This window comes from Monopterus albus, unplaced genomic scaffold (genome assembly GCF_001952655.1).
Source record: "Monopterus albus unplaced genomic scaffold, M_albus_1.0 scaffold63.1, whole genome shotgun sequence".
NCBI classification, from domain to species: Eukaryota; Metazoa; Chordata; class Actinopteri; order Synbranchiformes; family Synbranchidae; genus Monopterus; species Monopterus albus.
Genome location: NW_018127943.1, coordinates 2,290,860 through 2,314,519, shown reverse-complemented (window position 1 = coordinate 2,314,519; position 23,660 = coordinate 2,290,860). Strand labels below are relative to the sequence as shown.

The 23,660-nt window shown below is 38.5% G+C and overlaps 1 protein-coding gene across 7 annotated transcripts in view; it reads left to right on the top strand.

The window, feature by feature from the left end:
* dlgap2b (discs, large (Drosophila) homolog-associated protein 2b) overlaps positions 1-23,660 on the top strand; it is an 87,665-nt gene that overhangs the window by 55,915 nt on the left and 8,090 nt on the right. For 3 of the 7 annotated variants that reach the window (XM_020603901.1, XM_020603904.1, XM_020603907.1), the window contains 7 exons: positions 1,181-1,400; positions 10,138-10,182; positions 16,239-16,295; positions 19,458-19,816; positions 21,309-21,394; positions 21,475-21,881; positions 22,133-22,224. In XM_020603901.1, coding sequence (XP_020459557.1) covers positions 1,181-1,400; positions 10,138-10,182; positions 16,239-16,295; positions 19,458-19,816; positions 21,309-21,394; positions 21,475-21,881; positions 22,133-22,224 — 1,266 coding nt within the window. Of the gene's footprint in view, positions 1-1,180; positions 1,401-5,132; positions 6,520-10,137; positions 10,183-16,238; positions 16,296-19,457; positions 19,817-21,308; positions 21,395-21,474; positions 21,882-22,132; positions 22,225-23,660 lie in introns of those variants that run through there. The other 4 variants (XM_020603905.1, XM_020603906.1, XM_020603903.1 and 1 more) reach the window with 4 other exon arrangements.

Sequence of the window (23,660 nt, the reverse complement as noted above, 5' to 3'; positions counted from 1 at the left end):
GATAAGTGAGAAACCAAGATATCAGTTGTATACCTGAGAATCTGTATCCTGACTTTGCCCAAGGAAATCTTGATTAAGCCACTGATAAATGATTCGTCCTTCTGCTGTTGTTGTGGCATGCCAGCTAATTAACTAATTAACAATGCCAAAAGCTGCAGTTTGTTTTGATTAACAGAGCTTATTTAATACCTTTTTATAAGTAGAGAATAAAGCTAGAGATACAAGTTGTACTTTAACCTCACATCACACAACAACTTTTTCAGGTCTCTCTCTGTTTCATACCCTGCCTATGAAACTATACAGTTGGATCAATTGTGCAAGTCTGTTTTGGACCTCCGTGGTGGCACAAGACGTTGTTGCTACAGTAAGAAGATTTGCAACACAGCCAGCAACCAAGCCTCTATATGGAAAGAAGTAACAGGAGGACAGATTTCTTGGTTTCCCCAAAAAAGGGGTTTTACAATCAGCTTGCTGTTGGGTGCTAACACCTAATTTATTATTAATTTCTTAATGAAATTTCATAAATAATAGTGAAACCCAGTTGTTTTTCTTTAACATATTTTAGTATGTTAAACAAAGCAATATGAAAAAGGCAATACTTTGTTGATGTACTAGTATTCTGCTACATAGACAGCTGTTTTAAAGCAACTGACTATTAATTAACTAACTTATGTGTAAAGAGTATACATAATGTGCATAGTTTACAGGGAATATGATTTGTGAAGAGGCCAGGTCATGACAGGATAGAACAGAATTTGTTAGATAGCTCCTTTTTTTATAATTACACTGACCTTGAATTCAACAAATTAATTCACCTTGTATCAGCTAGAATAATTTAGAGTATTTCTAGGAGAACTGCTACAGCTAAAGGACTGACACTGCCGTGTGGTTTTCCTAGTTTCCATTTACAGTAGTACTATATAGTATACGCTATAACTTTGTTTTGTGGTAAACTGAATGTTATGTAACACAAACTGAATATTTTCCTAATTGTTTTTTTGTCATCTGCCCTTTTTTCCATTTGATCTTGATATTAATTCAGTTTAAGGTCGGAAGTGACAGTGGCATTTCCTTATGCTAACACTCCTTCATATTTGCTGTGCAAAGGGGAAGAATCAAAGTGAGAAAGAGAAAGGAAGAGGAAAAATTAAGGACTGCTATTCCTGTTTTTGTCTCTCAGGTGAGTGAGACTGAGATCAATGGCCAGTTTGAGTCAGTTTGCGAGTCCGTTTTTAGTGAAGTAGAATCCCAGGCCATGGAGGCTTTGGACCTGCCTGGTTCGTTCCGCACTCGAAGCCACAGTTACCTCCGTGCAATTCAGGCTGGTTATTCCCAAGATGATGACTGCTTGCCTTCAATGACATCCTCCACTGTCACTTCAACTCTCAGATCCACAACAGGTAAAACAATCCTCCCCCCTAAATCAGAGAGGGCTTAGACTACATATCTTCATACATCCTATACATGCGCACAACCTTGACATACCTACATATGTACAGTGGGGAACCCTTGAGCTTCAGAGATGCCGGGCTGAATGATCCTCATTATTTTCTTTGGAAACTATGATGTGCGTGTTTGTTGTTGCCTCTGCATACTGCCGATTGTTCAGATGGATTTGCTTGTGTGTTAACATTGCACGATTCATGCATCACTAGCCAAGCTTCCGGTCGGTCACTCGTGGCGTGGCCAGACTGTAGACTAGCGTAAGGGTGGGAGGGTTGCATTTTAAACACACTGATAGCAACACAAGCTCATGGTGCACAATATCACTACACAGCACAGCCACATTACATGGCATGCCTTAGAGGAACAGGCTCTACCCTAAGCATGTTAAACTGTGGTGTTATATTTGTGTTGTGCGAAGAGTATGTTACTTAGGGAGGGGTGAAGTCCAAAACGGGCCAGGGGTAGGGGAGTGGTAGGTTGACGACACATTTCAAAGGACACACTGGACAAGTCTTCCACCTGTCCTCCCCCTGCTCTGTTGCACCACACATTAGCATATGCTTTGTAATTGACCTTGTAATTGACCTCATAAAAAAAATAAATAAATAAAATCTTGTAATGAATTTAAGGTAAGTCAACAAAGTCTAGAGACTAGAATACATGCGCACACGTGCTGGTTGCACAAAAGAACTGTGCACTCCTAACATTTGAGAAGTGCAACTTTCAATTATTTGCAGTATTGTTGCATTGTGTTGCATGAAACCCAAGCTTGTAAGCAGCAGGCTCAGTCAAAAGAATTAGTTACTGTTACTACAAAACGTCCTCAGGTTTCCTAATCACTGACATCTTCAACTGTAAGTTACCATTTCAGCAAATTTAATTTTATAAGTCACATCATTGTTAGCTACAATTATTAGAGTGGACTCAACTCAACTGAAAATGTTTTGAAACATTTTCTGAAACCATTGAATTCTGTGCATATTTATTTGTACTACATTCTGCTTTTTTAACACAATATGCAAGCATTTCAAGATTTTGTGTGACACAATGCAAGCAATATATCCCAGAAATGAACTTTTCAAGTTCTTTGTGCAAACAGTCTTTGCAATAACTCCCTCACTAAGTGCATTTGGTGTTTGCCTGCAAGAGTAAAGCTATGAACCCTATTGAAACATTTTTCTTTAACTGCGTGCATTTTTAAATATTATGATTACTTGGATTCTTATTGTTTTTGTTCACTTTTCTGTCAATTTAATATTGGAGACATTTGCACTTTTATTCATTTTGTGGGTTTTGTTTTCTTGTTCAATCTGGACTTTTGTTTTTGGAATCCTCTCATCTTCAATTGGGTGTCAATCTACAATTTCTTCAATGTGACAGAAGTACTGAGGATAAAGGAGTGTTCTCCAATCCCACTGTCTTATTTGCTGAACTCCATTTATTTAGCTCTCTGTTCCAAATCTATCAGCTCTATATGGGATTAAACAAGCAGTTAACTGTACAATATGCTGTAAACTTTTATTTTGAACGTTGGCATCAATTACAATATGTCAGATAATGCTATAGCAACTCAGAGGAATGGTTCTCTGGATGGTGATTAATTATATATATACACCTCCCAGTCAAGCAATACTGTAAATAATATTTCTCCTTTGCTGTACACTTTGCACTGTCCTGAGGGAATAGTGGCCTTAAAATTAAACAGTGTGACCTTTCCAGGCTATCCTGGCTAAGAAAGCACTGATTCCTGGAATAATGTTTTTATTTTAGTATTCAGTACTAGTTTATCATTGAGTTGTAAGCAAATCTTGTGTGAGGCTAGAGGGCCCTTGAGTGGGGAAGGGATCCCATGATGCGGCATAGGGCAGACGAGCAGCAAATCCCTCTCCATTTGATCATCCATCTCTTGAAGGATAACCAGGGGGAAAGAACAACTGGAGGCATCAGTGATGATTGTTGCAGGTATTTTAATGTTGACAAGCATACATATATCTATGTATATGTGTGTTTTTGCACTGCCTTCTCGGTAAAAAAAAAAAAAAAAAAAATACATAGAGTTTATATATGTACTGTAGCTGGTAGAAGTATCTCATTATGTTATCCTAAGTAGCAAATATGGATCCAAACAACTCACAAAACCTCAGAAACTTTGATATGTTCTTCACCTTGATACCTGTGATTATTAATTACAGTGCTTGAATGTGATGCTGGCTTTTGTGAGCTGTTTACCATGCCTCGATTTTAAGCGTGCTTAGACCACAGTGTAAGTGTAAATGTATGATAGATGTACTTCCCAAACGTTTCAGAATGTTTTCATATCGCAACCATAAAATAGCACCGTCTCCAGTCATTTGTGAGAGCAGCATCTGGCTGCTGTCCATGTGTGAAATTTATTTTTTCTTTCCTGAAAATCTGACTTTTTTTTTTTTTTTTTTACTTTCGTTAAATAATGCTGAGTCCATTCATAAAACAGCTGGTCACTATATGTTTTTTCCCAAAACATCTCTCAAACATCGAGACAAGGCGACAGAATTTGCTAAGCACTGCTTTGAAGAGGCCTTTATAGATTGATACTCGGTATGTAAACCATTTGGATATGTGGCATGGATAAACTACAGAACAGAGGTTCTGATATAGAGTGGCAAAGTCTAACCCTTGGCATTGAGTCTGTCAGCTGTCTTTGACTGTGGGATTGCAGCCTCTCCCTGGTGCAGCCCTGAAGGGGGGAGTGACCCCTCCCCTCGCTGGGTTTCTTACTCCACATGGTTTAATCAGCCACCTTGAACCGGACATGTTCAATAGGGTTCATATCTTCTTGGCCCAGTGGGTTGTGACTCTTCTACTCCTTTTACATCTTTTCTTTTGCACAAAATGGCAAAAATTTCAAGTTGCTGAGAAACATTTTGACATGGTTTCAGAAATGGGTTCTCCAAAAAAGGATTTATCATTTCATAATGATTGATGTATTTCATGTTTAATTCCACTCTTGGCTGTGCTGTGCAGTGAAAAGATGGAAAGAAGCCTTGCGATGACTGAGAAGGCAGTGTAAAAACATTGTGAAAACCCTACAATATGTGAGTCAGTGACCATTATTGCTGTCTTAGTTCAATTAAGGTACTCAAAAACCTATTTCAGAAAGGTGTGTACTCTGCACTGGCTCTGGCAGGAAGTAGCTCTGGTACTTAGAGGTGACCCTTTATGGATATTTGTTTAAAAAGCTATACTTGAATACCACAGAAAGTTCAAGTAAATGTATTAAAGTATTCATCCAAAACTGTCAGTGATGATAAGCAACTTCCAAAAACATTAATTCCACAAACAAAATATTTACATAATAATCAGAAATGGACAGATGGTTTCTTCAAATCTGCAATTTTTGGCTGTGTAACTCGACTCTGTTGGCTCTTAGTTTTATACAGTTCTAGTGCAGAAGAACTCACATTTGAACAGCACACCAGTCCATGGGTGCCCATCTCCGATTTAATCCTAACCGAAATTTTTAGAACCAAAATGGGACTTCACTGGGTCTGATCTGTGTGTTTTTGAAGTTACCGACCACTCACATACTGAGGGTTTTCCATAGATATGTGTTGATTTTCTAGTTCAGAATCCAAATCAAAGTGAACTCCAGCTGTTCCTTTCACTCTGAATGTCCTTCTGTTTGCATATTCAAACTTTTCTTCCAGAGGGCTATGATGTTGTGGATGGGACTTCTTTACTAAATGACGACATGATAGAGGATGATGACGGTGCTAGCTCCTCTGCCTATGCGGAGCTGGAGAGGCTGGAGAGAGAGACTGCTGCTGCCCGCAGCCAGCACAGTACTAGCTCCACCGTAACAGCCATCTCTGTCCCACCGGCATCCCCACCTTCATACAGGGTCCCTACTGCCTCACCCATAGCCACCTCTGAGCCAGCGGTCCCTCAGGCCATTCAAGCCTTTAAAGAGTCTGCAAACATGGTTGCTGCCTTCAACATGCAGTGGAAGGATGAAATCTCAGCAATGCGCTATGAGCTGGCAGAGCTACGAAGAGATGTCTGTGGGGAGCTGAAGACTTTCAACAGCAACTTCTTCAACTTTACTCAGTGCTACAATATGTGGGCTTTGTGCCGGGAGCCTTGCAGCGACAGTACCACGCAAACAGATGACAGAGTGTCCATAGGAATTCAAGCGGGTTCAAGCTGGTCCATTCGACAGAATACAGAGGACAAGTCAGTGATGTGCCAACCAGAGCCCTCACCCTTCAGCATTATGGATTTGATGGACCCACCTCGAATTGAGATTATAGAGGGAACCCCGGAGAGCACACCAGAGGGGTCGGGCAGTCCTGCCAGCCCACTTCCAATAGAGGACTTCCCATGGGAGATCAACAAAAAGCAAAAGACCTATAAGCAGCCAGACACGGGAGGCCACACGAGTGGTCACAGAAGCGCTAGTCTAGAACTGTGGAGCAGAAAGTACACCAGTGGGCCCATGTCATATCTGTCTATGTCATTCTAATCATTCCCATGCTACATACGCTGTAAACTGAGATGAGGAAGCTAGGGTAAAAACCTAACATGTACCAAGAAGGGCAGTTCTGTTGTTAGATGTCCCTTTACTCTATGCAGACACAGAGTCTGTTATCTCTTGAACAGAATACAATGTTGTTCAAGCAGTCTTTTAACAAGTGTCTTGCTTAGCCATGGAATACAACAGAATTATCTTATTTTTCACCGGAATGAGGTGACGTAAGAATGTGAGCGATAACATGGGTGATGTTCAGATCCTCAAGTGCCAACAAGAGCAGCAGCATCTTCCCTCCGCTGTCTTAAATACCCAGCCTTCAGAGAAAGTCAATTCAGTGATCTGAGGGAAATCTGAGGGTCATTTCCAGATAATATACATTAGCCATTGTGAACTGGTCTGTTTCTGCACATGAATTTGAATAGCTCATGTTCATTCCAGTTTCTCTTCATGTAGAAACATTCTCTTAAGCACCTGAGTATACTGAAAAAATACTGTGAATACCTTTATAAACCCTAGTTTTGTAACGAATGCATTAAATATGAGTACATTATTAATATTGTGATATATAAAGCATTCCTTTGCCATAGCCTTCATACATTTTGTAGCCAGTTCCAGTCAAAATGGGCATTTTGAGAACTTCCAGTTTTAAACCAGTGAACCACAAAGCATAAAGCAACATCATTTAATAAACAGTTAACTAGATAGATCAAATCTGTAAAAGCCTAAGCGTCTGGAATACTGTATGAACGATACTGTCTCGAACCTTTGTGGACTTGTCCCTGGCTAAAATTGTTTACAGTTCATCATTTGTGACTGATTTAACAAGTCTAACAAGCATAGGGAAAGGAAACGGTAACGGGGATGAAGTATGGATGTAGTGGCTTCAGTTCATTCCTGCACAAGCTGCATTCATGTTGAAACACTGTATATGTATATAAATGTACCATTTTGTATATAGAGAAACTTATATTCAATACCTGTACGGTTTGCAGTTGTAAACATACTGTATTCTGACAGTGATGAGGGGTTACAATAGTAATTGTGGTTCTAAACCAAACACAGCACTTTTGCCAGTCCCCAAGGTCTGTCTACATGCATTTCATCATTTTCATCACCCAGCTGTTTGTGCACCTCATAAGGAAGTTGGTAGATCACGCCAGTGTTTCGTCTATTGTTTTTCGTGCAGTGGTGACTGGAAGTTCTAAAAGGTTTGGTAAAACATCTTACCTATTTCCATTCATTTTTATTTTCGAGGAAGTGGTCTAACAAACACTGAATGGGATCAATCCTTTTGGTAAATTATGATTACAGATGTGAACTAAATTCCATCATTCATCTTTTTTAAATGCCACATTTGTCTGCCACAGTTAAGGCGGATTTTTTTTTTTTTTTCATGCTTGAGTGGTTCATCACTGCTGAAAGATAACAGAGAAACATTGGTCCCCATAAGTAGACAATCAGAGCCGCCGAGGGCCTCTACCTCTTTGACATTTCCCCAGAGGTGCAGTATAGTACCGCTGAATGTACTAACACCGCCTCACTAGTGATAGCTTAGCTAGGCTCCTGTCAAACCTTAATGGACGGGAGCCCTCAATCATCTGCTATATTTGGCCAACTGCTCACTCTGTCTGTTACTCATAAAATAATAGTCTCTCATTAGACCCTGGCATTTCCCTCAACCGCTCATCCGCTCCATTGTCCCTTTGTACCAACATGGCATACCAAAGTTAATACTGAGGCCCATGGAACTAGGGCTGACAACAAACATCAAGTTTGACAGCACGTATCTCTGGACATCACTGCAGCACAGGACCATGGGAAGCCTGTCAGACCCCTAACTGAAATGTGAACCTTGCAAAAGGACTTTAATAAAGGACAGGTTCACTTTATAAAGTGAATGGATCTTCCCCCGTTTGCACGACCAAAAGACAATACTTGCAGAAAAAGTGGCATTTTGAAAAGATGATATTTATAAAAAAAAAAAACTAACAAACAACAACAACAACAAAAAAAGGCTGTACTAGAGGTAAGCTCAAGATTAAAGCCACAAAAAAAAAAAAGGCAAGCATTTTCTTTTCAGTTATTGCAGCGGTTCCACCCCACACACCTACAGTATTACAGTAGCTCATTAAACCTAAGCTTAGATGGCTAGTTAAATGTATGTGTTACAGAGGAACACTATGTTAAGGCATGTTCTAAATTTTGTCAGCGATTCCACGACTCTGAACATATAATTTTGAGGTTTTGGTACAAAAAATATTTATAATGAATAGGTTGTATTGTTGCCTTCCTCCACTATTTACAATACAAAATAATACTTTTTAAAAGCTTAAAACCTATTTATTGTTGTTATAATATAGCATAAATCATAGAGTTCACTGAAAGGCGCAAGACTGTGACAACATTTAGCCTACACACACACAGACACACACACACACACACACACACACGTAGAACATATGAAAAAACTATGGAATCATATTTTTTGCTTTTTGAACAATTAAGATGGGATTGCAGTGGCATTCCTTACATCTTTTCCCATTGTCTGGGGAATGCAAATTAATTTAAAGGTGCTTAAGACTGGCCAATCATGATGTCTCTAATCTACATTCATTCATTCTATGCAAGTGTTCCATTCTTTGTCGGATTTTTATGTCAGCTAAATAGTTGCAGTTATAAATAAATATTAGGCGTCTATGTTCAGCCTTCAAGTCAGCAATGCTGGGAATGGAGTGACGTTTTCAGAAAACATTGGTGGCTCTTTTAAAAAAAATATATTTATTTTTGCATGAGCCACAGGCAACACTAAGGTTGCTTTAGTGTTCCAGCAAAACAGTTGTTTCACTCACATTTCTCCCATCCGAGCTTCTATGGATACCAGTTTTCTTTTTCCTGCTATGTAGCAGCATCCATGTGGTTTGTGAAATCTTATCCAAAAGAAAGGAACGATCGTATGCGTGTAACACACTGACAGTTTATCTACTGAAAACTGTGAAAATCAGAAAACAAAGCCTGCGATAATATACTGTTATTGGAAATGCTGTACAAACGCTTAACATTCTTCTAAATTCACACTGAACTCAACTGCACACTAGTGACAACAATTGATGACTGATGCCAGGGAACTCACTCGCACTATAAATAGGTTTAATCTAATGTTTATCATTTCATCATTTCACCCAAAGAAATTACCCTTCCCTTAAAAACAAGTTGAAATGTAGCAAAAACAGATTCTAATCTAAATATTATTTTAAAAATATATACATGAAAGATATACATTTAACAAAAAAAGAAAAAGAAACAAAGGGTATTTACAATTATTTTTTAACCATGTAATATTTCTTCTAATCAAATATATAATTTATTTATAAGATATTCTTTATCTGATACTTTACAGTATGTAATCAATTACTCCATGAGTTTTTGTTTACATTTTGCCGTCATCCGGAGATCTGATGCAACAACTGTGCCAACTCTGTCATGTTCATTAGGACAAAGGTTTTTGGATGGAATCTGATCTCACCTGAACCTGTAACAGTGCTTGAATATAAATCTTTTTCTACCCATGTGTTCTCTTCCTGCATTTATTCAAGGTTTCTTGGAGAAAAAAAAACAAACAAACATGCTATTTTATTTTGCATCAAGCATCTTGCAACTTTCAGGGATCTCAAACTACACTGTTTAGTGAATCACATTTATAAGCAGACGTTACAAAGCATCCTTTTGAAAACCATAGTTCAGCCTGCATTTGTTAGCTTAAGCTTATTTTGTTAACCAAATGATGTGATACTTTTTTTTTTTTTATTGTTTTTATTTATTTATTTATTGCTTACTGTGGTGTTTCTTGTGAATTTACATTTACAAACTTTATTGGACTTATGTATTTTTCATAAATTGATATAAAACTATGGATTCAAATGTTTATGATGTTTATGGTAATTGAAATGACAAAATGGGGGTCATAGCTTTACAAAAGATGAAACTGTCTTGTAGCGCAAACAGTATTTTTTGTGTTCACAGTACAGTAAGTGGTCTACGCACTTAAACACACTGCAAACACACAGCATGAGTCTGGCACAGTCTCTTAGATTGACCCTCTCAATATGCCTTGCTTTTCTACTAAGCTACCATCTTTTTGTTTGTTTGTTTTTATTTGTTTTGTTTTTTTCCTCTTATTTTAGGCGCCCGTAGCTTAGCTGGGGGGCGTAGAGAGTACGGTAGGTCTGGTAGGGAAGCACTTTATTATATTTTTTATATGTTGTTAAACCCATTTTTGCATTCATTTTGTCTGACTCATCAACATTTTCTACTTGTTAAAAATAAGATACATCATAAGTTGAAGTTATAGATACTCATCATATTCACTAAGTATGTATAATACATTTAAATGTTTTCATCCGTTTCCACATTGAAGCCCGTGGAACTAGATACTAGTGCTGGATAATCAGCTCAACAAACCAAAAGAACAAAACTGTTGACTACTGTCCCACATGTTAGCCTTGTGTTAGCTCACTGGCGTGTTTGTAAAACTGTCTACTGCAGCTGAACAAAATGAGACGCAGGAGAAACCGTCCAATTTAAAATGCTCAACTAGAATGTGCATCCTTAATCGGGATGCACATAATGTTATTCACAAAATCCATAAAACGTTTTATTTGTTTTCTTTTTATTTGTTATGCTTTAATATTACAGTTCTGTTCTAATTCATTGGTATTAGTGGTGATTCACCCTCTTGCTTTAACCATTTTACAGTACATGTTTTCTTTAAGCGCACAGAGGGGAACAGAGTCGGTACACAGTAGCACTAGTCTTTATTTTAAATATCCTGGCATGCGGCAAGGCGGGTTATGACCAACATACCAGCTTTGTTCTACAAACCACCACAAATCAATGCTGCTTTTAGATGATATTATCAAATCGGTTTTTCATGCTCAAATTGTGGATAAGCCGTTGTCGTATAAGAAGACCTTTTCAGACCCTTGGTTAAGGCAGTTGCTTTCAGTAGTTGTGATTTTGACACTGATGACATTTTCACCGAGCTTATTCTTCAGACACTAATTTCAAGGGAAGGACAGACACTACAAATAGGCAAACTGAATTTTAAAGGTGGTGGGTAATGGATTTAATGTTCAAAATTATCAAATGGCTGCAGACTGTGGCATACTGCAATGTGTTATCTCTCTGCTTTCTCATCCAGTCTAAACAAAATCATACCTGCATTTTACGTGTAGTCAGATATTTGGCGTAGGTACAATTTTATATAGTTCATTTCCATGACAGGTCTAGAACATGCAGTTCTCTCACATACTACATATACTGTGTGAGCCAAAGTTCTATTTTAAAAGGTTCATAATGAACAGTTTATACTTAGCTGCCATTCATGCACTAACCATATACTCTATATCTGGGAAGCCTGGAGAAATTTAACACTTTTGAGGAATTATTTAGGACACTAGTCATTATCTGTGGCAAAAAAAACAAATAAAAGAGAGAGGTTTTGTTGAAATGATACTTTTAGGCCATTGATTTGTATTGGTTTGTTGTGATTTATCATACATAAAAAGGTTAAACCACCTTGCATTCATGGGGGCATCACCACTGTATGTATATATGTATGTGGCTATGAACAATATGCCTGTGTATTGTACAGCTCTTGAGAAAAGGGCTACACAAAGCTAGTTTTTAAACTTTGTAAATCCAGTAGAATCAGCTGGAATTCTTGACCTATACACACCCTCAAGTCCTGCTAGTTGTCCTATGTCAAATCATCCATTCATTATTATCCATCGGTCCACTCATCCATAATGCAAACCACCAGCGCCATATTCAGCCATAAACCTGTGGAAATATCTTCACAGTAGTTGAGTATAGAAACATTCATTGCAACAGAAACAACTAAATTCCTCTTAGTTGATGCTCTTTTTTGCTGAACACATTTATTTTGTACGTCGCAAAATGCACATACTAAAGAGACAATTTAAGGGAGAACATACATTTATGTTTTTTTAGGAAAAAACAGATTTAAAGGAGATATTTTTTTTTGTTCAAGAGAAATGACAGTTTCATTACAGAATTTACTTTGCACTTCATCTTGGAGTCCATCACTAAATGGACTTTACTAAAGCAATGTATGATGTGCAGTAATCATGTAATCTAGAAGTTTATCTGTTACTTTTATAATAAGGACGTTGTGTTGTCCCTAGCAATAAACAAGCTGCATGAGAAAAATATGGAGTAGGCTACAGTACACTCTACATAAATATATATATACACACACACACACAGCTGTGCGGCACTCACTGCTCATTGCTCTGACAGAGCAGCAAGTTGCTAAGGTGAGAGATACTGATTGTACAGCCACTAGAAAGAGCTGTGAGGTGTAATTTTTAGGCTTAGACTCTGATTTTCAATATACTTCCTGAAATTGAGTAAAGCTAATATAGATAGCAACTGTTTCCATGGTTTACACAGTCCGAAGTCAAACAAACCATAGTGTAGCAGTAAGAGCTGAGAGACTAAACATTCACCTTGTTACATCTTCAGCCCCCATGCTCATATATTCATCACTCATTGCACGTTACGCCACAATCCACCCTGACCTGAGTAGGAACAGCATCTCGCCAGCATCTTTGCCAGTCTGAGTCCACAACTATGGCAAGATGGAGGGAGTCGGACGGGGAGGAGACGCTGTCAGAACTTTTGCGAGGATTTTTCTGAGAATTAAGGCTTGACCACAAAGGAGCAAAAGGTTTGAGGGGCCTTGTTGAAAAAGCACGAGAGGGAGCCTGTGACATGTTCTCTGCAACAAAACTATTAACTAATGATATTAAGTCACACTTTACATAAAGTTCATGTATGTACTACAGTTTTTTATAGTACCTGCATAATCAATTAGGAATTTTAACTGTAAAACAACAGAGTGAAGATAATAATTGATCAGAATCTAATTTTATCGTAATTACCCATAATTATAGTTTCATGGTAAGTACATGTACTTCATGTAAAGTATGACTAAACTCATGCATCCAACTACAAAGGGATATAAAGGTAGTAAACTGGTCATAAAAATAAGTGGGATGGTCATACCATCTGTATAAGGTTAGAAAAAATGGGAACATGAAATGAGAAACTTCCAAAAAAAAAAAAAAAAAAGACTGACTTGCTTCTCAGTTTGAAAACATGTTCTTTGTCTAGGTCTCTCAGCATATGTCGTCTGATTTTCTGTTTCCTGACTGTCTTAAGTCTCATTTCTGTTAACTCTACAGTTGACAAAATTTTTAAATTTCCAATTCTACTTTATGTTTGTAGCCTTTTCCTGCAGTTGTGGAGTGGCTAATTCATTAGTTAGTTGATATTAATGGCTGTCTGTGTCTCTTCTCCTAAGTCTTTGTCTGTACGTGACATTTTTGTTAGACTTATCCTAAAAAAAACTGCAAAGTTCAGTGCCTCTCTCAAAAGAGGCACGGAACGGTTAAAAAGTTTAATACCTGAATATAACCACAGATTAAAAAAAAAAAAAAAGGCTTGCCATTTCAAACTCCAAATTGAAGAATCATTTCAATTGATCTGATTAAATCCTGGCTTTTAAAATGTGACCTGATTTTTATATTTTAATGATTTTATGCTCTATGTTTTATGTGTACAGTACGATAAGGTGTAGCTGTCTGTTTTCTGATTCAGGTGAAGCACGTTATCTTCTGCAGAATGTTTTAGTGTATTAGCGACTTACCAGTTGAGTTAAGCCTGATTAGTAACAATTGATTGTTAGATCAATGGTCAACATATCTAATCAGGGCAATGCCCATGGGCAACATTCCTAACAACTAGGGGTGGGACAATATATCAAAATTCAATATATCATGATATAAAAATGCCACAATATGTATCGTTACACCAGAAACTTCATATTTTTTGTAAATAAGGCAGCCTAGCCAAGTCAATATATCTGGTTATTTCTTACATAATCAAATCAGTGCTAGAAAAGGGGAAAAAAGAGGAAGTGCAAATATTCTGCAGTTAGTCATACATTGCTATCATTGAATTTTAATTGTATCATGATTGAATCAAATCATACGCACCATATCATGCATCAAATTATAATTAGAAAAAGTCATATTGTCCCATCCCAACTAACAACCTTGACAAACACTGACTCTTCACAGGCTTTAGGCTATTTGCTAAAGGCAATATATCATCCAGACATGTATGTGCTGAAGGACAGAACCTGAAGAACAACAACAAATAATTATCTGTTTACAGTATAGATGGTATAGCTGATTTCCATTTTGCTTTTGAGCTTGGTTCATTATCGATTGAGTCTTTGCCGCTTACTTGTCTTATTGCAATTTTTACTGTTGGCTTTACATGCATTAAGATGTTTTTGGATAATATTGGGAGCAAAGGTGAATAAGGAATTGTTGCCTATGAACATTGCCCAACATGTTTCAGGTTGTCAGTGCCATTAGAATGTCTGCATATTGAGGCCGAAACACAGCAAATGCTCAATAATGAGTGTTACCCATAAAATGGCGTTAAACTGTTATTTTTCTCCCTTTATGTGATGAAGCAGTGTTTGAGTTTGTTAGAACTGTACATCTAACTCACTCATATGAAATCATTAGAGTCAAAATGCACTTTCTCCCAGTGTTTTTAGCTCTGCACGCTCACCATTTAGGAAAAAAACATTGACATGACCCTGTGAGTTGAGCATATCTGTGTTTCTCCCTCTCCCTGCTTATTACTGACTGACTTAACAACTGGCTAAGCAAAATGGCAGCCATCCTGTAAATACTCCCAATGAATTTTAGACCTATTAATGCTAGTTGTGGTAGGTATGAAAAGATCATTTACTGTGGGCGTGCATTATGGTTGCAACGGTATGAGATTTTCATGGTATGATAACCATCTCAGATAATATAATGGTTTCACGGTGTTATGCAGTTACTATTATTATCAGCTACAACAACCCTCAGGGGAATGAAAACAAAAGGGTGTTTGTTTTTCATTCTAAGTGACTGTGGCAGTTGATTGAGCTGGATTGCAGCACTAGATTGACCCTAAGGAATAAACAGAATTATAAACATGAGTTAAAAAAAACAGCATATACACAACTATATAACATGTTAGTCTGGATGTTAGCACCAGTAGTAGAGCTAATATTCACATCCATTATTTAAGTAAAAGTACTAATATCACACTGTAAAAGTACTTTGTTACATGTACAAGTCCTGCATTGAAAATGTTAAGTAAAAGTATTATTATGAAAATGTACTTAAGGCTTTAAAAGTAGAAGTAGGCTACCCAAAGCAGAAAAATGGGTTATACTACTATACTGTTATACTATTATACCATTAAATTAACAGTCATACATTGATAGAAAAGCAGGATTTGGTTGTTGTAGTTGGTTGAGATGGAGCTCTTCTGAACTATTTATTGTCTCCACTGATCGACTGACTGGTTTGGAAAACTTCTGGCAATCGTGTGTGATGTCATCACAATGTCATTAACAAAACGCAATAATGTGAGATGTCATCACAATGTCATTAACAAAACAGCTGCTAATTTACTATAGTTGCACAACAGTGCAGCCAGAATGATCCTGTACCTTCACGCTCACACACACAAACACACATTCAACCTATGTGATTCAGGAAATAGTGCGCGGGTGCTTCTGGGGTCAGATCGAGATCAGTGTGAGTCCTTTTATAAGTCAAAGATCAGCAAACAATCAGACAATGTGGACATTTGTTTGATAGTGGGTTTAATGACCTACATTTATACGCTCCCGTGTTTTATTGTTTGGGATTAAAGCTGGGATGGTGTTCTCGAAGGTGTTTGTTTTTAGGGTATCCAAAGTAATCCGGCACAGCTGATTTTATTGTTGTTTTTGGTGGATGGAATTTGGTGATATCAGAGTTCTTCCCTCTGCCATTTGTACGATGCGCGTGTGGCGCTTGCTAAAGGATCCTGACAGGCAGTTGGAGAAGACAGGGGTGTGCACCCATTGCGTATTTTCCTCAGTACTAATAATAAGCAAGTGTTCATTGATGTGCGTGTGGCGCTTGTTAAAGCATCCTGACAGGCAGTTGGAGAAGAAAGGTGTGCACCCATTGCATATTTTCTTCAGTACTAATAATAAGCAAGTGTTCATGGTATGATAACCATCAGTCTTCATACCATGGTAGACCGTGAAACCGGTATACCGCTGCAACCCTAGTGTGCATTAGTATATGTGTCATACCTTTATCTGTGATTTCTAATTGTTGCTGCTTGCTCTTTGCAGGGATTCAGTTTCGTCTCCCTACTACCTGCAGTGTGGACCGTGCTCAGCCACCTCCAGGTACCAGTCCATCTCCATCTCTTCTCCTTTCCCTCCACTTCTCTCCACAAACTACATTTCAGTTGCAGTCATACATCCATGGGCACCAAAGAGGGTCTGGCTATTTTTTGCTATTGATAAAAAAGATGTTTAAAAAAAAAAGGACAAAAAGCTAATAAAGGTGCATCTCTGGTGTAGATTAAGCTTCCAATATCTGGTAAACAGGTGGCATAAACTAGTTAAAGTTAAGGCATTCTAAACTCTTATCTTCATACTGTCTTCTCCATTTAGTATTTACTGCCCCTCCATTGTGTGGGCCTGTTTACTGAACGGAACAGTGCAGCAGATTGAAGGCAAACAATCAAATTGAAACACAGCCAAGCACAGCTGACTACACAGAGGACAAGATGCTACCTTGGACTATGTTAGTCAAACTTTCAACTAAAGCTGAACTATTTAAAAGTAAAAACATGCTGTAGTTCAGCAAATTTACGTTCACGATGAAACGTTTTTCTTCAACTTGCTTTTTCTGCATGTTCTCGTTGTGTTCAAGAGCTCCTAGCCACCAGCTGCTAACATTTTTCAGTCTATATTTGAAATGAATCTCAATTAGGTTCTTACTGGAAGCTCAAGAGTCTCCCCCTGTCCAATCCCGACACTTGTGTAATAGAAGGTAAGATACCTAAGGCGGTGTTATTTAAAACAGTCACATGACTAGTTGGCTAGTAGTGCAGCTGTGTGAGGTTCTGCTTTCAAAAAGTAAAAATACTGATGTTTTAGCAGTAAATATACTTGAAGTATGAAAAGTAAAACATGTTATCCAGTCAAATTGCTTTAGTCTGTTATATAACCGTATTATATGCATTACAGTGATGCCACTTTGAGATACAGTACTAGACAAAATCTTTATTTCAGTATTGAAATACCCAGTATTGGCCAAACAGAGCTTTAAGTGCACAGCATACAGTCTGTAGGAAGACATCTGGTGTCCAGACAACGTTATTACAAGACAATGTGACTTTTTTCAGATTGAGTAGGGCAGTTCTCTCAAAAGCTTATGTATGTGGTGATATGACAATGCAGGAGGAGTCAGCTAATTAAACGTCTTCACTAAACAACATTAGCCTAAGCAAAAATAATTATACCCAGCACATAAAGCCACAAATGTGTTTCTAAATGTCAGTTCATTTAGGCGAGCATAAAATGAATGAATTGCAGAAGAACTGTGATGCTGACTCAACTTGCAGCCTGATGGTAGGTTAATTTTGAGTCTTTATCATTATCCTATTGTGGGAGTACAGTCATATTCATCGCTTCTAAAAAAGGAGGTTATACGCCTATTAAATTGTTTGCCTATTTGTTACCAACTTACTGTGAATTCCCATTCTCAAGAGAATGTTGGAGACCCTTTACTGTAGCACTACCATTAGGCCGAATTTACACTTTTCAAACAGTTAAGTTCCAACTCAGTGGTTGTAAACACACCATATTTGCTGGGCTCACTTATGTAGTCAAGGGAAGAAACCCTGTACTGCTGTGCAAGCAAAAGTTTGAATTTGACCGTAATATATTTGTGGATACATTAGCATTTTCTGTATGTGCATGTCACCAAACAATAGAAGACAATATGTTTTTGTACTATAGTTAGAAAAGGTAGTCTACAGAAAAAAAAAGATAATTACTGAAAACCACATAAGTGAATATGTTTTAGAAAAGCCACTAACATGGAATTAGACTATTATTTTAACATTTTGATGGTTCTCCAGCGCATGATTATGACAAAACGGCAATTTTAAAGTGTTGTTTTGTCAAAGTAACGCAAGGTGACTGCACGAACTACAGATACTAAAGCACAGAAATACAAATATTTTTAAGTCTGCATTTATCTAGTACCAAGCAATCTAACATTTTCAGTATGTTAGTAAGTCAAACGAGTATAATATGTAAAAATAGAATGTGTTGTGTACCACCTGAGTCACTGTGCTCTTTTCATTTTGGTATCCACCCACTGTGTCTTGCAGAACTGCAGCCCCTTCACGTTGGAATGAAATCAAGTCTGTGACTGAATTTAGTTTAACAGACTTCCCCACGGTTTCTAATTTCTTATGGCACTTAATTACCTGTAATCCAAGGTGGTTTGTGTGTGTCTGCTAAATTAGGACTGCGCCTGTTTATGCCAGTATACAGTATATGTTTGAGAAGGCACAACGATCTTGCTGTATTAAATAATATATTCAATATAATGATTATAGGTGTACTGACAGATTATAAAAAAAACTTGAGCTATGTTTCACAGTCTTATTCTTCTCTCAGATTCATGCTGATTGCTTTATTTTATAGTCAGTGTGAAAGGCTAAAAACTACTGAAATATTTTCATTTTCTCATTAGTTCAACCAGACTTGAGCTTAACTAGTTTAAATTTACAACTAGCCTTGTGTTTATAACAAATTCAAGATGCATCCTATTTCTGGAAGTTGACCCTTGGTGTCTGCACTCGCTGAGTTTCAAGCACCTTAGTGTCCAGATCAGTTCTTATAAATACTGTAAGGAGGTTTGGTAACTTTTGAGAATGTAAAAGTTAGAAAAACAAACCAGATATAATCAGTTTATGGTCTGTCCAGTTCTTTCTGGCTTTGTGCACCAAGTAACATAGATGCTACAGTATACTTTCTGTGACTTATTTGCCCAAGAAATTACCAGGATGATAATATCTTTCATTGATCCAAACCACGTAAAAATCATAAAAATTATTTAGGAAAAATCACTATTACTATAGCTTTTCCAAAGACAGAAGAACAGGTTACCCAGCAAGTGCAGTTGGTACATTTCCAACTCTGCTGTGAGGTCCATCTGGATGGATTACCATCAAACTCTCATTTGCACTTGAAAGAGCAAAGCTTTCCCATAATCCTTCATTGCACTACCCCAGTTTAACGGTCATACATGTATTACAAAGCTGCTTTTGCTTTTCACCTCTCTGACATTTCCCTCGCTTTAAGTGTCTTGATGCCTAATCTCTCGTCATGCCATGATGCTCTTCTATCACACGTTGTGTGATACAGGTGTACTGCAACACTTGGCCCTTGCCAGCATTTGGCCACATTTTTCATTGTCATATTTATTTTATCTTCTACCCTTGTTTTGCCTTGTCCTCGTCCTCTCATCCTGCTTGTGCTATCCAGTGGTATCATATCCTCCCAGTTACAAGAAGACTCCACCTCCTGTGCCCCCGCGCACCGCCACCAAGCCTCTTATCTCTGTGACAGCCCAGAGCAGTACAGAATCCACCCAAGATGCTTACCAGGAGAGCAGGCATCCACGAGGCGGTCTGTGGACCACGGATAGCCTGGGGCGTCCCGTCTATAGCTCCACCGACAGCCTGGACAGCACCAAGGCGGTGACCATGGCCATGGAGTCAGCAGCAGGCAAGAGACTTGCATCTTTGGGCAGCCACACCTCCGTCCAGACATGCGACAAAGCAGTGCTGGTGTCCAAGGCCGAGGAGTACCTCAAAACCCCACGCTCCTCTATTGGGATACAGGTAAAAACATAAATGACATTGTTAATAATGCTCTCATTTCAGTCGCCACACAGCCTTCACGCCAAGTGTCCCAAACTCATCTGTCTTCTGTCGAATGCTGGCTGAAAGTTAATTTTATTCTTAATTTGGTATTCAAATATGATGAGAGCTATTGTACATATGGCAACATTTAGAGAAAACATAACAATAGGAGACTAATGGGAGACTCTTTAGACAAAAAAAAGAACAAAAGAAAGAAAGAAATCACAGCTGACTATTAAATGACAAGAGAATTAGATTTTATTATAGGCAATTTAGTGTATGCCCTTATCATACAGACTTCAAAATGTTGAACTGGTAATAAATCTACAAGTGTGAAAATTATTTAATCTGTAGTCATTTTTTGTGATCTTAATAACTCCCAAATGTAGCAGTCTATGTGAAGCACTCTACAAGGTTTGGAGTCTTCTTGACCTTTAAACATGTCAGGATGTACAATCACCTGGAGTAGGCTTAATCAAAGGTACCTGCAGTGAGAAATAATATAATAATTTCTCTCTGATTTCTTTGTGCCAATTGGCGATTTGTGTGACTTACTGTTAGAATACCTTGTGACTACCAATCACGCTGCACATACCAGAAAAAAGAGCTTCACCACAAGATAAAGAAGCCTTTTGCGCTAATTGTCTAATTAACTTAGAAAGCTCCCGCATCTCCCGAAAGCCAGACACTTCAGTTGTTAGCTGCAGCTTTTGGGAGCTGACTGCCTGTGTGGACCGGGGTGTTGCTGCTTGTTAGCCAAAGAAGTCCCATGGGCATAGACAATGTGTCCAGCTGTTAGCAACTGACGCTCTGCCAGCAGTAAACCGGAAAATTCATCTAATTAATAAGTCTATTGCAAACTCGTACAAAAAATCTTTGATAAGGTTAAACTTATTTTGCCCCTCAGTGAGATCCACTCAACTGAAACAATACATGTGTGAATTTTAGTCTCTAGAGCTGACACTTCAAAATATTGGAAAGCAGCAGAACCACATATTGTTATTACACACTGGTTTTGTCTGATTTATACTTGGGTTCTTATTGTGGCACTGGCTGTTGGTTTACCAGCCCCACTTTCTGCTGAGCAAAAAGGATGGGTAGAATTTATTTCTTACTGTCACCACTCCCATAGTACTTGCTTAGCAATGCTACCTGCAGCTTTGTGCAACATTATTACAGGCATTTGTGTAAAATAAGCTGTTGTGTAACTTTGGAAACTTTTAAACATAAACAAAAGTGTAGATTTTTTGGAATTATTAGGAGCTCATCTCAAAACCAGCTCATCCATCAATCGCGCTGCTAGCTGGAGAAAATGGAAACTTAAATCCTGTGTGACTAAATGTAACATATTTCTAAATGTCAGCCAGTCCTTTTGAATGGTAGGGGTTTTGTATGTGTACTTTGGTGGATCTGTACGTTTCAGTTGTGAGTGATGATAATTTGGAAGTGTTCTGTTCTCTATGTTTGCCAGGTGGAAGGTGTGACAGATTCTGAGGTTGAAAGTAAACGCCTTCCTCAGTTCCATTCTATTGGGATCCAGGTGGAGGATAAAAAACGGTATGTAATACAGGTGAAGGAAAGTGCCCATAGTCCAAGTTCTTTGTTCTCAAGTGTTATTTCTTTGATGTCCTTGTTAGGCATGGGCGGTTCAAGCGCTCAAACAGTGTGACCACTGCAGTGCAGGCAGACATGGAGTTGGAGGGCTTTCCCTCCATGGAGGACAAGGGCCTGCAGTTTGGTGGTGCTTTTGGTCGCCACTCCGAGCCCAGCACGCCCACGCAGTATGGAGCCATCCGTACAGTCCGCACACAGGGCCTGTTCAGTTACAGGGAGGACTACCGGCCTTCCAGTGGGCCCCCCAGCCCACAGCCCGAACCGTGGTTGGTTGAACCCAGCCTGGAGAGCACGGAATCAGGCCGCGTGTCCCCTCTTCGCAGGGACGGCAGTTGGTTTATGCAGCTCCTTCACAGTGAAACCAAACGGTTGGAGGGATGGTGCAAAGAGATGGAAAGAGAGGCGGAAGAGCATGACCTGTCCGAGGAGAGTGAGTGTCCTGAGGGAAACTATGTTCTTTTCAAAGCAGGAGCTGTGAGGTCAATTCTTACATGACCTGCAGAGTATGTGTAACGACATAACCAAAGTGGACATTTGCAGAATTAGCTACATGAAAACTGTGAATCCTGACAGACATTTTCCAAACAAACTGGATTCTTGAAAACTGAAAGAAAGGCATTGCCAAGCTGTCAGTGATAAAACCAGAATCTCTCTTTATGCATGTGTGTTTGTGTCCACCAGTCCTAGGAAAAATTCGGAGTGCAGTGGGAAGTGCCCAGCTACTAATGTCTCAGAAGTTTCAGCAGTTTTACTGGCTATGTCAGCAGAATCTGGTGAGTAACTGTATGTGTGTGTGTGTGTGTGTGTGAGAGAGAGAGAGACCAAGTACACTGTATTGGTCTATGTGCTGGTAATATGCAAAACAGAAACACAAAAGATCAGGTCTAAACTTGTTGCCCTTCTCTTTCTCAGAGCTCTAAGAAGGTGCTCAGCATGATGCTGCACTTGTGTGCCTTCCAGAAATAGACCACAGAGATCGATAGCGAAGCAGCCCCTCTGCTGCCATTGACCCTGCTGTAAACGAAAGGGGAATTCCAATAAGTGTGGGGGGGCTATCCATTCATTTCCAGAGGCAGCAATTCAAATTGGATCTCAGAGTTTCAAAAATAGACTGCTGCACTTTCTCCCTCTCTCCCCGTTGATGGAGGGAAGATGAATTAAGAGGCCATTCACTTAACGCATCTGAAAGCGTGTGGAAAACACCAGCCACGCCTCTTTCTGAATTTGAGGGCGCAAAAGATGCAACAGGCTATGTGAACAGCATTGGTAGTGACAAGCTTTAGATTGCCCTGAGCCTCCATATGAGAAAAACTCTGTTTCCCTGCTGGACAGAGGAGGAACAGCACGATGTGTCTATGAATCGCTCTGAACATGCTTTGAAATTTGACTTGACAGACCTTTCCTTGATCAGAGTTCACACTCATCCTGCCTTGTTATCTGTGTTAACGAGGTCGTCTACGACCGCCTGATTGTGCGAGTTGTGGTTTTGCTATTCGGACATCAACTGGCTGTGTAGGGACTGTGTGGAAATGTTACTGCAATGAGCACAAGTTCATTTAAATTCAGCAATATAATGCAACAATTAGAGTACAATCAAATTAAAACCTGCTTTTAAAAAACACCCATGATGACAGCAAATCATGTATGTTTCGTGTTGAAACAGAAAGGTCATTGATCGTATGTAAATGTTTGATTTTGATTGATTGATTTATTCTTTCTTTCAAGCATGTAAAGACAGTTGATATGTCAACACACATAATTTTACACATATCCAACAAATGCTAATCCAATATCAATTTGCTTATACTTAGTACATGCTTGAATGGAGTAGGAAGAAGTCAGACTTATCCAGTCCTACCCCATGACATCATCTTACCATCATTGGTTTGCAAGCAGTATCTCTACATAGATAATTCTCTTCTACACCACACAAGTAATATACTAAAGAATTATAACAGAGTGTTGACATTCGTACATAATTACATTCTTAAATAATTATCTTCTACACCACACAAGTAATTATTATAAAGTGTTAACATTCATACACCACACCCACAATGTTCCATCTAATTAATCATTAAGCCTGTTCTTGCATATATCTTGATTGACACATACCTTTATATTTATGTTTAAACTCATCAATTCTATTACTATTTTTTATGTCCACACTTAAATTATTCCATAGTTTTACCCCACTTATAGAAATACA